The sequence below is a fragment of the Rousettus aegyptiacus genome, unplaced genomic scaffold (genome assembly GCF_014176215.1).
Source record: "Rousettus aegyptiacus isolate mRouAeg1 unplaced genomic scaffold, mRouAeg1.p scaffold_m13_p_7, whole genome shotgun sequence".
Lineage (NCBI taxonomy): Eukaryota > Metazoa > Chordata > Mammalia > Chiroptera > Pteropodidae > Rousettus > Rousettus aegyptiacus.
Genome location: NW_023416310.1, coordinates 47219797 through 47234588, shown reverse-complemented (window position 1 = coordinate 47234588; position 14792 = coordinate 47219797). Strand labels below are relative to the sequence as shown.

General features: G+C 36.7%; 1 protein-coding gene across 7 annotated transcripts in view; it reads left to right on the top strand.

Annotated features, from left to right (window-relative positions):
* The window catches only part of EXOC6B (exocyst complex component 6B), a 514225-nt gene that overhangs the window by 48949 nt on the left and 450484 nt on the right, over positions 1-14792 (top strand). For all 7 annotated transcript variants that reach the window (XM_016130555.2, XM_016130553.2, XM_016130554.2 and 4 more), the window contains one exon: positions 13531-13696. In XM_016130555.2, coding sequence (XP_015986041.2) covers positions 13531-13696 — 166 coding nt within the window. The remainder of the gene's footprint in view (positions 1-13530; positions 13697-14792) is intronic.

Below are 14792 nucleotides of genomic sequence, written 5' to 3'. Positions count from 1 at the left end.
AGAAAGTTTAAATGTCGAAACATTTTTGGGTACTGCTTTAGGACCTTTGTCACTTTATAATCCCTTTTTTGTGGGATACAGGCCTTGTTCCAGGTGTAAACCCTCAAGGAACTCATGGTCTTGTAGGGGAGGTAGACATGTAAATAAATCTTTTCAGTGTAGAGTGCTCACTGTAGTACATTTTCAAAAATATGAACAAATAAACATTTCAAAACAAAAGAGTATCAACTCAGTTTTCCATCAGTGAATGTCATTAGTGGTGGTGCCCATTCAGTTACAGGATAATATTAGGCATCTGTTCACAAACTTTATGGCAAAACAGAATGATAGTATTTCTGGTGAAATTTACTTCAAACTACACATGGTTTCATAGGTTCATGGCCAGTTCAGTTTTGCACAGTGTCAAAATGAGGGCCAGGTGGTAAATGAGGACACTGTGGCTGTGAAGGAGTACTGCTTTTCCTATGTCACTTCGTATCAAGGAAGGGGCCAGGTGCTTCAACAGATTGTGGTTCTTCATTTTTTAAAATAGATTTTTAAATATACTCATTAAAAAACTAGACTATTTCATACTGTAGCAGATTTTTATTGTAGATGAAATTGGCCTCTTTTGAGAAAGGATGCCTAATATCAGCATATCAGTAACTAGAAGAAAAATAACCTTCAATATGAGTATTTAGAGAATCAACTCACAATCCTGTTTGCTGTAAATGCTTCCAGAGAGCACAAGTTTAAGCTCTCTGTGGTTTTCTGAATAGTTTCTTGGTTCTACCTAATTAGTAAGGAGGGAAGCTTCTATACCAATTTGTACTTGTACTAAAGAGGAAGTTTTTAAGTTTTGATTTGAATATTGAAGGATGAGTAGGAATTTGCCAGATAAAGTGATAAGGAGATTTTGGGCAGAGAGACTGCATAGTACACTCAAGGAACTTGAAGTAGAGTTATAGGGTGAATGTGGGGAATAGTCAGATATAAATCTCTATATGGAGGGGGACTTCTATACTATGCTAGGACTTTGGACTTGATTCTGAGGCAGGACTTAATCTTAAAGTGTCTGTGTGTGTGAGAGAGAGAGAGAGAGAGAGAGAGAGAGAGATCACAATTTAATTTAAAGGTTACCATGAAAAAAGTATCAAAAATGGATTGTTAAGGAATAAGAAGAGAGATTAAAAAAAAAGATGGGGGAGGATATGGAGGAAGAAAAGCATAGAAGAGATATTATGGTATTAGAATTAATAAGTCTTGGTGATTGATTAGTTGGAGGGAAGTGTGAGGCGGGGAGTGAGGAGTTAACTTACATATTTCTAGTTTGGGTAAGTGGGTGGCTGGTGGCACTTTCATTTGAAATAGTGAATATAGGAGGGAAGTATAGTTTTGGGTAGAAAGCTGATGATTTCTGCTTTTTACATGCATAGTTTGAGGTGTTTTTGAGGTTGAATGGTGATTAGAAATTGAGGTTTATAGGATTTGACAAGAGATGCGACCTGGTGTTATTGATTTGAGAACCAAAGATGTTTAATTAATAGTAGAAGCTGAAGTACTAATGATATCTCTGAGAGAGTACATATAAAGAGTGAGAGCAGATGAAGGCCAAGCAGGTATTGAGGGCCAGAAGGAAGAATTATTGGAGACTGAGAAGCAAATGTAATGGAAGCTCTGAGAGTAGAGATTTAAGAAAGATGATATGATAGCAGTGGCACAGACAAAAGGGGAGTCAAGTAAATGATGAACTAAAGCATGAGTAGTTGGTTTGACTAGGCTTTTATTGACCTTAGCGAAAATAGGTTCATTGGGGTGGTATGGGTAGGAAACAGGTTATACTAGGTTGAAGAACAAGTCCAATGTGAGGAAATGGAGGCAGTGAGTATAGAGTGCTATTTTAAGGCTCTTAACTATGAAAGGAGAAAAGAGAAAGGATGCCAGAAGAAAAATTATCAGAAGAGAAATTTTAATAGTACCTTATCAAAAAAAGAAAAAAACAAAGGCTTTTTTTTTTTTAAAGAAAAAAAAAGGGGAACATGTTTCTTAAGAGAAAGAAGTCAATTGAAATGAAACATTTGAAAGTACAGAAATTAAAAAAAGTATTGGTGGAGTAACATTCCTGCATAGAGGAGAAATCAGAGTTTTAGAACATAGAATGAGTCTTATTGAGGTAGAATATCTATTTTATTGAGAAAGCAAGGCACACGTGTAAGGGTAGACAGAGATATAGACTAATATAGTGGAATGTAGGAAATTGAGAAGATTCATACCTAATAAGCCTGAATTTTCTTTATGAAATAGGTGGAAAAGTCATTTGTTGTGAAAGTAAGTTGTAGGATCAAGCTTGGGATCTTAAAGACAATAGCAACAGTTTGAAATAGATACTATAGGTAGTGGAAGAATGAATTTATACAAGATATACCAAATGTTTAGATGGTGATACAGGTCCTATATTTGTATAATTAGCTGTTAGAATAAGGTTCTATATGCTAACTGAAGTTGAGCCATAAGGAGGAGAATGAATAAATAGGCAGCCAGTTCTAAATGTTGATAGAAGTAACTGAACAGTGCTCTTCTTGTCTTGGGAGACTACTTTCGATAAGGCTTTTAGATTTCTTTTTATTTTGAGGATAACTTCTTGTGTCTTTTATCATTTCTGGGAAATTCTCATTTATTTCTTTGAATATTACCTGTTTATTTCCTCCTGGAGTTCTCATTAAACTCATCCTGATCTCCATGTTCTTAACCCTTCTTTAATATTTCTGCTATAGATTGAATGTTTATGTCCCCTCAAAATTCTTATGTTGAAATGCTATTGAAAGACTTTCGAAATTCTCCAAGGTGATGGTGTAAGGAGGCGGGACCTTTGAGAGGTGATTAGGTCGTGAGGGTGGAGCCTTCATGTACAGCATTGGTGCTCTTATAAAGAAGCCCCAGAGAGCTGGCTTGCCCCTCTGCCATGTGAGGATACAAGTCTGCTACCCAGAAGAGGGCCCTCACCTGACTATGCTGACACCTGACTGTGGACTTCCAGCTTTCACAACTGTGAGATATAAATTTTTGTTGTTTTTAAGCTACTCAGTTTGTGGTATTTTGTTACAGCAACCTGAAAAGACTAAGATATTTTTCTTCTTTTGTCTCTCTGTGCTGCGTTTTGAGTAAGTTTTATATATACCTCCCAGTCGAATTGTCCTTTCCAATTTATTAAATTTTACATATCGACTATTATAGCTTTTATTCTAAAATTTCTATATATCCTCTCCAGTTTTATTTATTTATTTTTGTGATTCCCTTATATTCTTTAAACATATTACATGTTTATTTTTTAATTTACATGTATTTATTTTTAATTCTTTTTATATTAGATAGATTTTGTTTCTTATGTTTCTGTTGATTCTTGTTTAATGTGCTTTGCTTCCTTGTGTGTTTTGTGGTTCTTGTTACTTGAGTTCCAGCTCAAAGGAATGTTATTTGTGAGAATTCTGGGAAGTAGGGGTTAAGCTGTATTTTTCTAGAGCAGGGGACCCCAACCCCTGGGTGGTAGATCCTTACTAGTTTGTGGCCAGTTAGGAACCACGCCACACAGCAGGAGGTAGACAAGCCAGTGAAGCTTCATCTGTATTTGCAGCTGCTCCCCAGTGCTAGCATCACTGCCTCAGCTCCACCTCAGATCATCAGGCATTAGATTCTCATAGGAGCACTGGTCCCTGGTGCCAAAAAGATTAGGGACTGCTGCTCTAGGGAAGATTTGCCTTTGTTTCAGTCAGTTTTCTGGGGGGCACTGACAACAAGACTGGCACTACTTTTAAAGTAAATTCTCCATTTGGGGTATCTCAGACCACACAGATAGTATTAATGTTATGAATATGGGCTTCCCTTCTTGAGAAGGCCAGCTTGTGGCTTCAAATTATCATAGGGACCTCTTTCCTCTTACCCCCTTCTCCTCAAAGCCAAGTACCAGACAGGTAGGTTTTTTGCAATTGTCCCTTTATGGGGAAGAGTTTTTCTACTTTATCTTTCACTAGGGGTTTAGCTCTTGGGTATCTTGGCTTTATTCATTTGGTGGCCTCTGATTGGACTCCCTACCTTTTGTGGGCCCTATGCTTTGTCTCTTGTTCTCTACATAGCTATAAAATAGAAGTATTAAGTGATAGGGGATTAGAGAATCTAGATTCCAATTCCAGTTTTGTTTTAGCCTCTGGAGATTTTCCGTATTTTCTTTTTTGCTTAGCTATACACTAATAAAAGTTTCAGAGGCTTCATCCAGAAGCTTTAGGAGTTTAGTATTAGGAATATTTTTTGGGTGGCTCCATAGTGTAGTGGTTAGCATGTGTGGTTTACATACAGAAGGTCCTGGGTTCTTGTCCCAGTGGAGCCATGGGTGCACCCGAGCGTGGGGGAGGAGATGCCCCGCCTTCAGAGATCCAGTTCTTAAGAGGAAAGGGTAACATCCATAAGTCAGGGGTGGAAGGCCGTGGGGGATTAAAGGGGGGGGAGAGAATAAAATAAATATTTTTCAAGCTATATCCAATCTTCCATATTGTTTGTAGAACTTCACCCTATTTTGCCTACTGTGTTCTCTTATCATTTTTTGGATGGGTCTTAATTGCTTATAGACTTAAAAGGTTTTAAATTGTGGTTACTTTTGGCCATGAAGTGTCAGTAAACAAACTGGATGAAATTGGACCAGGAATTGAATGTGATGTTGGCATGTCTGGTTCATTCTCAGAAAATCAGAAAAGTGTGTGTGTATTTTGTGCATATGTGTGTATGTCACATACATACATATATACACACATGTAGCGTGCATTATGTAACACATACATATATGTACATATAATGTATACACTTGCATGTACACATATCTTATATACAACACACATCTATAAATGACTTTATTTATTGTAGTTTGACTTAGTGATTCTGGAAAACTTCTTTGGTCTAATTTTGTTAAGCTCACATTAAATCTGTTTATATAATGAGACCAGACTGTTCACTTAAGTGTTTCCAGTACCCATCCCCATTGGTTTGTTTTTCTATTTTAATAGCTTTATGATTTCTGTCATTGGAACCATAATAATCATTTTGAATGTGGAGACTGAGCATTTATTCAATTAGGATGCAGTCTTTTTAAATATTTACATAGTTCTTCAGGGTATTTAAATACTTAATATATTTTGTAAAGGATCTTGAAGAGTTTTACCAACATATGCTAGATTCAGACTCGTTTTGATGGTGATAGACAGTAAGTGAATTATTAGTTTCATTTAGCTCCAACTCTGCATATTTAAGTGTTAAACCTGACACTTTGAATTCCATGCAATAAAACTAGATTTAATCTACCAATGTTAGTTATAACCTTGTATATACCAACTTTATTACTTACTGCTGCTTTCAGCGGTTTCCCAGGTTAGATTCAATGGGAATCATCAGGCCGTAGGTAGATTATTTTTATTTGGCAGCAACATCTGTAATTTAACTTTTAGCTCTCAGATTTCATGACCACGACTGAAAGCTGCAATGGAATAAATCTTTTTGCACTTAACACAAATTGATACACAGACCAAAATGAAGCCTCTAACGTATCCTGTAGTGCCTTTATGTCTTCAGTTACTTATGGTGATTAATTGTTCTAACGGTATGACATTATCATGGTAATAGTTATGGCAGTCTCTATATCCTTCATTTGGAGTTTTGTTGCTTTCACCACTTTATTTCTTAATATTCTGTTATTGATTTGAGTAATATTTTGTGATGAGTTCCCCTTCTCCACTTTTCTGTGCTGTTTAACCCGTACCAGGCTTTTAGTAGGCTCTTTGGCTAGGTGACATTTGAAATTTCTCCACCCTGTTTTTATCCCTCTGAAAATAGCCATCATGGAAGTGTGGGGTTCCCTTTCTGATTTTTGGGAGCTCTCCATCACAGCATTATTTTTGGTTCATAGTCTATCTTGGTGAAGTCAGTTGAATACCTTGGTATCTGCAAGGGTGAAAAGGATTTGAATATATTTGATCTCCTGTGGCAGTACAAAAGCATTTGGGTATCTTCTACAGCTTCGATGTCATTAACTAGCATATGCTTTGTCTATCATTGATGGTGATGTATGGTGATCCGCTTTCGCTTCTATGCACTTAGAGCATCCAAATTACCATAGTAAGGTCTGAATTACATTGACAGACAAACCAAAGTGAGGAAGGGAGGGGACTTTAAACTTTTATTGACCTCCTGCAATTTCTCTTTCAACATCATGCTCAAGTCTGTTTTTCCACTTTATTTTTAACTTTTGGAATAAACAAAAATACTGATGATGCTTTTATGGAGCTTGATGAGAAGACAATGTTTCGAGACTAAAAACCATGACCGAAGTTAAAAAACATATATATGAAAAAGAAAAGACCACAGTAAACTCTGGAATTTTTTCTTGGATTAATCGAAAACAAAAAACAGATTGTTCTGTCTTTTGTATCTTGAAATTCTCCCTGGTTCTGAAAACATCTCAGTAGATAAACTTTGTTTGATGTGATTCTCTTTTGCATCCCTCTTTCAGACAATCAGAAATCCCCATTACTTAGTCTCCTATCCTTCTCTTTCTCCATCTTTAGCATTCATGGAGGATCTCTCTCATGTCAAGCTCTGTGCTAGATGCTGGTGATAAAATGGGCAGTCTCTGCCCACAAGGAGATTAGTGTTCTAGTATGGGGAAATTGTTAAGTGAATGGGCAATCAGAATATAGTTTAGTAAATTCTGTGATGGCATTGATGACCATGGAGGAACCCATAACAAGGTCCATGTGGTTTAGAGAAGGTTTCCCAGAAAAAGTAAGGTGCAAAATGAGATTTGAAGAGTGAATGGGAGTCAGTTTTTAACTAAACTGGAAGTAAAATGAAGAGCAGTCTAGGTCCTGGGAACAGGGTTCCTTAGTATTGTGTAGACTTTGACTTGCTGTTGGTTCTTTCTTTGATTTGCCTGCTATCTTTGGAGACTGAACAGAATACTTTTCTTTGCAAGCAGCAGAATACCAAGGGAAAGTGGAAATAGGAAATTCCCCTTAAAATAGGAAACTTACTCTCATGACTTGAAATCTGGAGATAGGACTGTTTCAGGATTTTTTTTATCATCAAGGACCCAGGTGTTTCCCATCTTTTCCCTTTTCCATCCTCAGATTATTGGCAGTCTCAGCTCATATTAGTTGCTTGTTGCGTCCTCAATCATTGGATAGGATGGTGCCCAAAGTAGGAAAATCAGTTTCTTTTCTAAATCTTTCAGAAAAGAAAACCGTTTCTTGGACTCTCCTTGCCTTCTCTTTACTTCTCATCTGTGAGAGTTGTGTCACCTGTTAACTAGTTTCTGACAAAGGGAATGGAATTACCATGAATGGTTTACAGATTAATTAGTATTTACCTCTGCAGCAGGATGGGAAATACCAGAGTAAATTGAGATTCTTCCAACAGGGAGAAGGATGGAAGAGCTGTTGTGTAGGCATAACTAATAGGTAACCGACTTATCTTGAGGTAGAGAGAGGAGACAAAAAAAAAAAGAGAAGAAGGAAAGAGAGCAAAGAAAGGAGAGAGGGAGAGAGAGAGAAAGGGAGGAAAGGGAGAGAGGAGAGAGGAAGAGACGGAGAGCAAAAGAGAACAGAACGGCACCGTCTATTCTTACTGACTCTCTACTTTCTCTCCTCTCCTTCCCTCTCTCTCCCCCTCTTTCCCTCCCTCTCTCTCCCACCCTCCCTCCCTCTCTCTCTCTTTCAACCACTTTGTGTTGGGCTTCATATTGCACTGGCTTTTGATCAAGGCATGTAATTTTTCTTGGCCTCAGTTTCCTCCATTGTACAATATGAGCTTTATATTCCATTTTCAAGACCTCTTTCAACTTTAACGTTTTACGGGGTCCATTTGACTTCCTTGCTTTCTCTGCTCTAAAAGGAGATGACAGACTGATGTTCCGCAGAGGATACTTTCTTTCTAGCTGTGTGAATTTGGCAGGTTGCTTCATCTTGGGCTTTAGGTTACTTATTTATAAAATAGGAATAATGTCTAATTTAAGATGCATAGGATTTAAATGAGATAACATATGCTTATAATATTATTTTCCTTTTCTGACAAAAAGATTTGAGCTGATGTACGCTCTAGCAAGTGAATGATCTAGCAAGCAAATAATAAATATTTGTTGAATGAAATTCCTGAAGTGCCATTTTATAAGTTAAAATCTTTCTTAATGTGCACATGAAATCTAAGTGAGATGTTCATCAGATATGCATCAGATATAGACACTGGGATAAAACATGTTACATTTTGAAAAAACCTGTAGTTTATTTGATGTTTTTTTTGAAATTAGACTTCACAAGGCAGCATTTATGTTGTTGAGTCAAAATATAGTCTATTAAAGTTGTTAATTTCCAAGCATTTCTTCTTATTTACGTTTTGCTAGGTACTAGGATAATCTTTGGATTATCACAGATAATTAAACCAGTGGTGCAGTTTATTTCGTAGTCTTGCTTAACTGTGGCACACCTGAATGCATCAAAAGCATATGACTTTGTTCTCAAGATCCTGCTTTCTATTAGAAATGGAAATTTAAACATTACCTTATATAAAATATAATTTAATAAATAGCTATAAGTCTTTAGCCAGCAAATAGTATAGAATATAGTTTTTAGCTTTTTAAGCAGTCCTTCTTACTTGGCCACATCAAATTTAAATTTCAAGGAATGTTAGAAACGGGCCATCACTAGATGGCAGTGTTTCTCTAGTTTAAGTTATTTGTTGGGGAGGCAAGGGCGAAGCTACTCCTTGTTCAAGTAAATTGTTGATTAGCAATATTAGGTTAAACTTAAGTAGGTCTGTGACTTTTCCAGAATTTATTCTTTATTTGTGTTTTTAGCATTTTATGTCTGTTAGATATATCGGTTTGCACTAAGGCTGATTATGTACTTGAAATGCTGATTCAAGGTGAACTGTTAGGTAGTGGTGACCTAAAATTGCCTTTTCCTATTGGTAGTCAACTAGAAACAAAACCAGTGGTTTTTAACCTCTTTGATAACCAGATGGAAACTATAGATTAGTTTTCTTTAAAATTACATGTATGTGCTTCTGCCTGTGCACCTAACATTTACATAAAATCTGGAAATCGTGGATTTCCTGATGCATATACAAGTTTATTAAATGTAGTCCCAAACTCCCGTTTTAAATATATGAGTTTTACATTTTATTCTCACCATAAAATAACTTCTCAAAAAACTCAGAAGGATCTCCTGTAAACCTTTATTTCATGTTATTCAACATTATTATAATTAAAGAGACTGTTAGATTCATAAAGGCCTTAAGATAGGAGAAACAGGTCGGGACAAGGATATAGAAAATTCATTAACTTGTTTTGAACTACCTGTTTACACTAGTCTGAAAATGTATGAATCTTTACATTATTATTGACTTAACTTGAAAGTGGAAGTGAATTTTAGAGATTTAGAGCTGGGCTGATACTTCAGAGACTATGTAATTGATTGTTTCCTATTTTCTAAATTAGAAAGCTGAGTGAGGGTCAGAGAGATTAACTGAGTTGGCCAAAAACTCAGCTAATTACATCGCTAAAACCAAGGCCACACAGTCAGGCAGCTAAAATCCATGTTCCTTTTCTTTGATTTATATTTTCTTTTATAGGAAGTTCAGGGAGCTAGGGAGTCATTTTTTAAAGAAGTTTTTATTGTTTAAATATACTATACTAGAGCAAATGTCTCTGAAATCACAAAGAAAAGATATTTTTGTTCATTCCAAAAATTAGAAGTAGGGGGAAATTTATATACAGTAACTGCAATAAACCTAATTTTTTCCTTTTTTTTTCTTCACATGAGATAGCAACATTAGGATGAAAACACTTAACATGCATGCATACATCGTATTTTACAGAGATACAGTAAAAGTGCTTGTGATTAAATATCACAAAAGCCACATCTCTTTCCTTTATCTCATGTTCAGTTTTGATTGCAACACATTTCCTTACATTACTTAAATATACAAAGACCAAGTACAATGTTGTTAAGGTAAAACACAGGCTATAAACTTTGGCCAGTGCCCCGCTAATTGTTAATGAGGATAAAAAGCAGATTTCAATGCTTCTTTTAATTAGATTCATTAGTCATTTCCCTTCTCCGAAGCTTATTCCCGCCCCGCCCCCCCCCCACCCCCCAGGTGTCCTCTGGTGGATCTTTTGTCATTTTTTCCTACAGTCTCCCATTAGCCCAGGTTCGTGGAGTGCTTAGGGTTCATATTCAGTCATTTTAACACACCAAGAAATGTAGGAAAGGCAAGACTAAAGAAGGTTTAATGGCATGGAGCCGGCACTGGTGCTAGCTGCAGAGGTGACTTGTTTACTAAAGATACATGGGATCCATCCGTCTGTGATGACCAAAATCTGAGATGAGCCACACATTCTGCTTCACTCTGATGTGTTAGCAGACCGATGTCGTCCAGCTGCATCTGGCAGCAGGAGCCCTTGTGGCAGTGGCTGTGCCAAGTAGCTGTCGGTGGCATAGAGCACGAAGCGGCCCCCAGTGTTGACCCTGCAGCCTGTGCGCCGCTACCGGGAGAGGGAGCCCGCGGTGAGCTGCTTTCCGGATTCCCCAATGCCTACATTTCCTCTGTACTGCAGTGCTGCGAGAGGCCGCGCGATGCCGTGCGAGTGAAGCTGCTTGGCTTCTGAGGCGCTCCGAGTCGTTATTAACATGTTATAAGTTTCTTAACTTTGAGATTTTTTTCTTGAGGTTGTCTTTTGTGATACTAACGTAGCTCTTTGGAGGGAAAAAAGTGAAAAGTTTTACATAGAAGGAAATAGATTTACTACTTAGAAATATTACTTGTTTGAGATATAAACTGAGTTTGAAACCAAGAGTTATCTAATATGATAATATCTGCTTATGCCATTTAGATTGATGAGTTTTCAGTGGTTATTCTTCTTGTTCAAATGGCAGGGAATATTGGTGTCTTTACTTGGAAACTGTTCTTTACCTTTCCTTTGAAAGAGGAAAGTTATAGTTGAGGTTAGTCAAAATATCAATGGTAATTTGTCTTGTGTATTCTAAATAGCTCCTTCAGGCAAGTGGTTTTTCTGTAGTGTGTCTTAATTGTCAAAGCAGGGATTGTTTATAATTTATTGGAAGATCTCTTCCCTTTATTTTAAAGAAAGGAGACTGAATCTAGATTGCCCTGGTTTTTCTAAAGTGTTCAGAATTTTTACTGGAAGCCAAAATTATATATGTATTGTCCATGGTTATTAAGTTTTGGAGATTAAGACTGACCTGCTAAGAGAGTGTGCTTTCTAATCCACAGGCTCAGGGTAGTGATTCAGTACCCATAAATGATTATAGAACCAGAAAATGTTAGTAATGAGCATATATATATTGAGCAAATGTCAGAGAATAAAGAAATCTTAGAGATGTTAGTCATTCATTTAGTCAACAGATTTTACTTACTGCCTACTACCTGCCTGGCACTATTCTAGAGGTACAGTGGTGAATATAGCAGACAAAGTTCTTGCCCTGGAAGTTATAGTCTCATTGGGATGGAGTAGGGGGAGAGATAGACAAATCATGAGTGATGAGAAAGCCAAAGTTGTTTGAAGATATAGGGGACAAGCTTTACGAATATAAAAACAGCAAAAAGAAAATTCTTGAGGCAGGAATAGGCTAAAAAAAAAATCCAGTGTAGATGGAGTATAGAAGGTGGAGGGAAGCTAGGGGTGGGAACTAGAGAGAAGAGAGAAATGAGGTAAGAGAGATAGTCAGAGGCTAGATTATGTAGAATCATGTAGGTCATGGATTTAAAAGTTTTATTCTTTTTGTAAAGAGAGGCTTTTGGAGAGATTTAAGCAGGGAGATAACATCTGAGTTATTGCTTTAAAAGATAATTTTATCTTCTGTGTGGTGAGTGTCTGGATTGGAATGTGGAATGGGGCAGATAGGGAGTAGAGAATGGAGACTTTCAGGAGGCTACTACACTAGTACAGTGTGGCAATGATACAAATATGGACTAGGGTTTTAGTGGACAAGGTGAGATGTGGTCAGTTTTAAGATATGTTTTGGAGGTTGAGTTGTCAAGACTGATCATAGATGGGACAGGGTGTACGAGATCTATGATATAAAGAGATGAATTATATGTGATTCCTGTATTTGGATTTTTGACTTGGGCAACAGATAGTGTCATTAGCTGTGATGGGGTGGGTCAGTGGCAGGGAGATTTGGTGGAGGAACAGGGCTAGGAGTGGAGAGAGTTCGGTGATAGATGATTTTTTTTCCTGTGTTAAATCGAAGTTCTTAAATAGTGGCAGGATATTTGAGTCTAATTCTCAGCGAAGGAAGTCATCACTATATAGATAGTATTTTAAAGCCAAGGGATTAGGTGGCATTGATAGGTGAGAGAGCATTGTTAGAGAAGAGAAGAAAAAAGAAGAGAAGAGAAGAGAAGAGATTTTCAGAATATTTAGAAAAATAATAGAAGAGAAAGAGCCCAAAAAGGAGATTGAGAAGGCATGCCAGTGAAAAGATAAAAACTACATTAGTGTGGCATCATTGAAGTCTAGAGAAAAGATTATTTCAAGAAGAAAGTGCTGCTATTAGGTGGACTAAATGCTAGCTATTGAGAGATGAGGATGTGGAAAGGAGTTTTGCTGGGAAGAGGAGCAGAAAAATAAGACAGTACCTGGAGGGAAACCTGTAGATAAGGACAGATTTTTTAAGTCATGTTATATACCCAAGAGGATGATTTAGTAGAGTGGGAGAAATATATGATTCAGGGGAAATATTAAAGAGAGTAATTATAGGAGTAATGTTCTTGAGACAACAAGGATTGACTGTAGGTAAGAGCTTGACATACTTTTCCCATTGTTACAGGAGGGTGGACAGGATAGGAGTTACAGATGGAAGTAGGGTGGTTGAATTTAGTGAAAGAAGAAATATTTTTTTCCTGTGGTCAGCAGCTGAGAGTGAGGGAGTGGGCATTTGAAGAGAGGAGAAAATAAGGTTTTCACACATAGTTATTTTAGAAACTACAAAGTTATTTTTTGGCAGTGTTGGTTGTGGGAAATGGATTTAGTTATGGTATTATCTAGTGGTATTTGTTATGCCCAATTTAGATTTGTAGTTATATAGCTGAGCTGAGTCTGGCTGGCATAGCTATGTGATTTTTCTCTAGCAGTGTCAGCTTCTTGGGTATGGTCATATAATAATTTGAGTTATGTGTCCAAAATTGAATTTTTCTAGATTAATTTAATTGTGAAAGAAAGGTGTAAAGGACTTGTAATTCAGTCTTCATTTTACGATGGGAATTCTATGATAAATACTGTCAAACACAAATATTTTTGAATGAATAAGGAAGCAAAACTTTGAGTTTTTTAAAAAGTATTCATCTAGTATTGGCAACATTAATACAATTGGATTACTCTGTGGTTTATGTATTTTAATATCTAATTTCCAAATAAATTTGCTTCTGGGTTTGCAATTCTTTTTCTGTTTCTTAGAATTAAGTTTGGTGTAATCTTCATGCCACTTTTTAAAGGTCTGTCTATGATGGTGAGGAGCATGGACGTTTCATGGAGAAGCTTGAAACTCGCATCCGCAATCATGACCGAGAAATTGAGAAAATGTGCAACTTTCACTACCAGGGCTTTGTGGACTCTATAACTGAACTGCTGAAAGTGAGAGGAGAAGCCCAGAAACTCAAAGTAAGGAGATTCTATGTGATACTTGATTTTCTGTCCTATGCTGGGCCTTTGATTAGCATTAAGGGAGTGGGAAATACATTGCAAGTTACATATTTTTTGTAAAGATTTTTGTATAGTAAAAAAACAAATAGATAATTGGGATTATAGCTTTATGATTAAAAGAATACTCAAATTAAATTTATTTGGGATAACTACATGTGGATAAGAACCAGTAACAGAATCAGTAATAGTTTCTTTCAAAGAGAAACTCAGTTGACTCTTCATGTCATTCATCTACTTCCTTGCCATCACTGTACAATGACAGTATTGAGGGCATGGCATAGAATTCTTTGTAGCATGGCAGCCTGAGAGTAAGGGAAAAAAATCAGTGATAATTGAGGAGTGTCTTCTACCAAAATGTGAATGTTCTTTCTTTATATAACAGATTCAAGTTGAGGAAGGAGACTAGCCGTATTAGTGTGGTCCCCCTGACACAGGAAATTCACTTATCTTGGATAACCGACTTTGCTTATTGATCTTAAATCTAGCCACTTCACTAAATTTGTCTGTTATTTCTAATAATTTGTAAGTAGATTTTTTTCAGTTTTCCTACAATATGATCTGCAAGTATAATAACTTTATTTCCTTCTTTCCAGTCCTTATACTTCTTTCTCCCTCCCTCCTTCCCTTCTTTTTTTATTTTTCTTTTTTTCCTTTTTTTGAGATTTAATAGTTTTATTTAAAATATTTTAGAAAGACAAAGTATGCTTCAAGGAGGCACATGGTTCCAGCACCGTAATCAACACGTAGAAGCCAAAATGGCTACAAAAGGGCAAAAAGGCCACAAAGGGCCACCAAAAAGAGAGAGAACCCAGAAAGGCAAAACAAAGGACCCAAAAGCCTTATATTTGGGCCATGATGGGTGGTTCCAAAGGCATTCTTAGGTGATTGGCAAGTGAGGTCATTTTGATTAACACCTGGCTGCTACATAACTTTGCCTAGTGTGCATGTGCTTACCCAGAATTCAGTCTGTTATAATTAGATTCCTGAACTTCCAGGCATAGTCATGATGTTATAATGATTGTAGAGTGAAGCTGACGTTATGGGGAGTATTTTC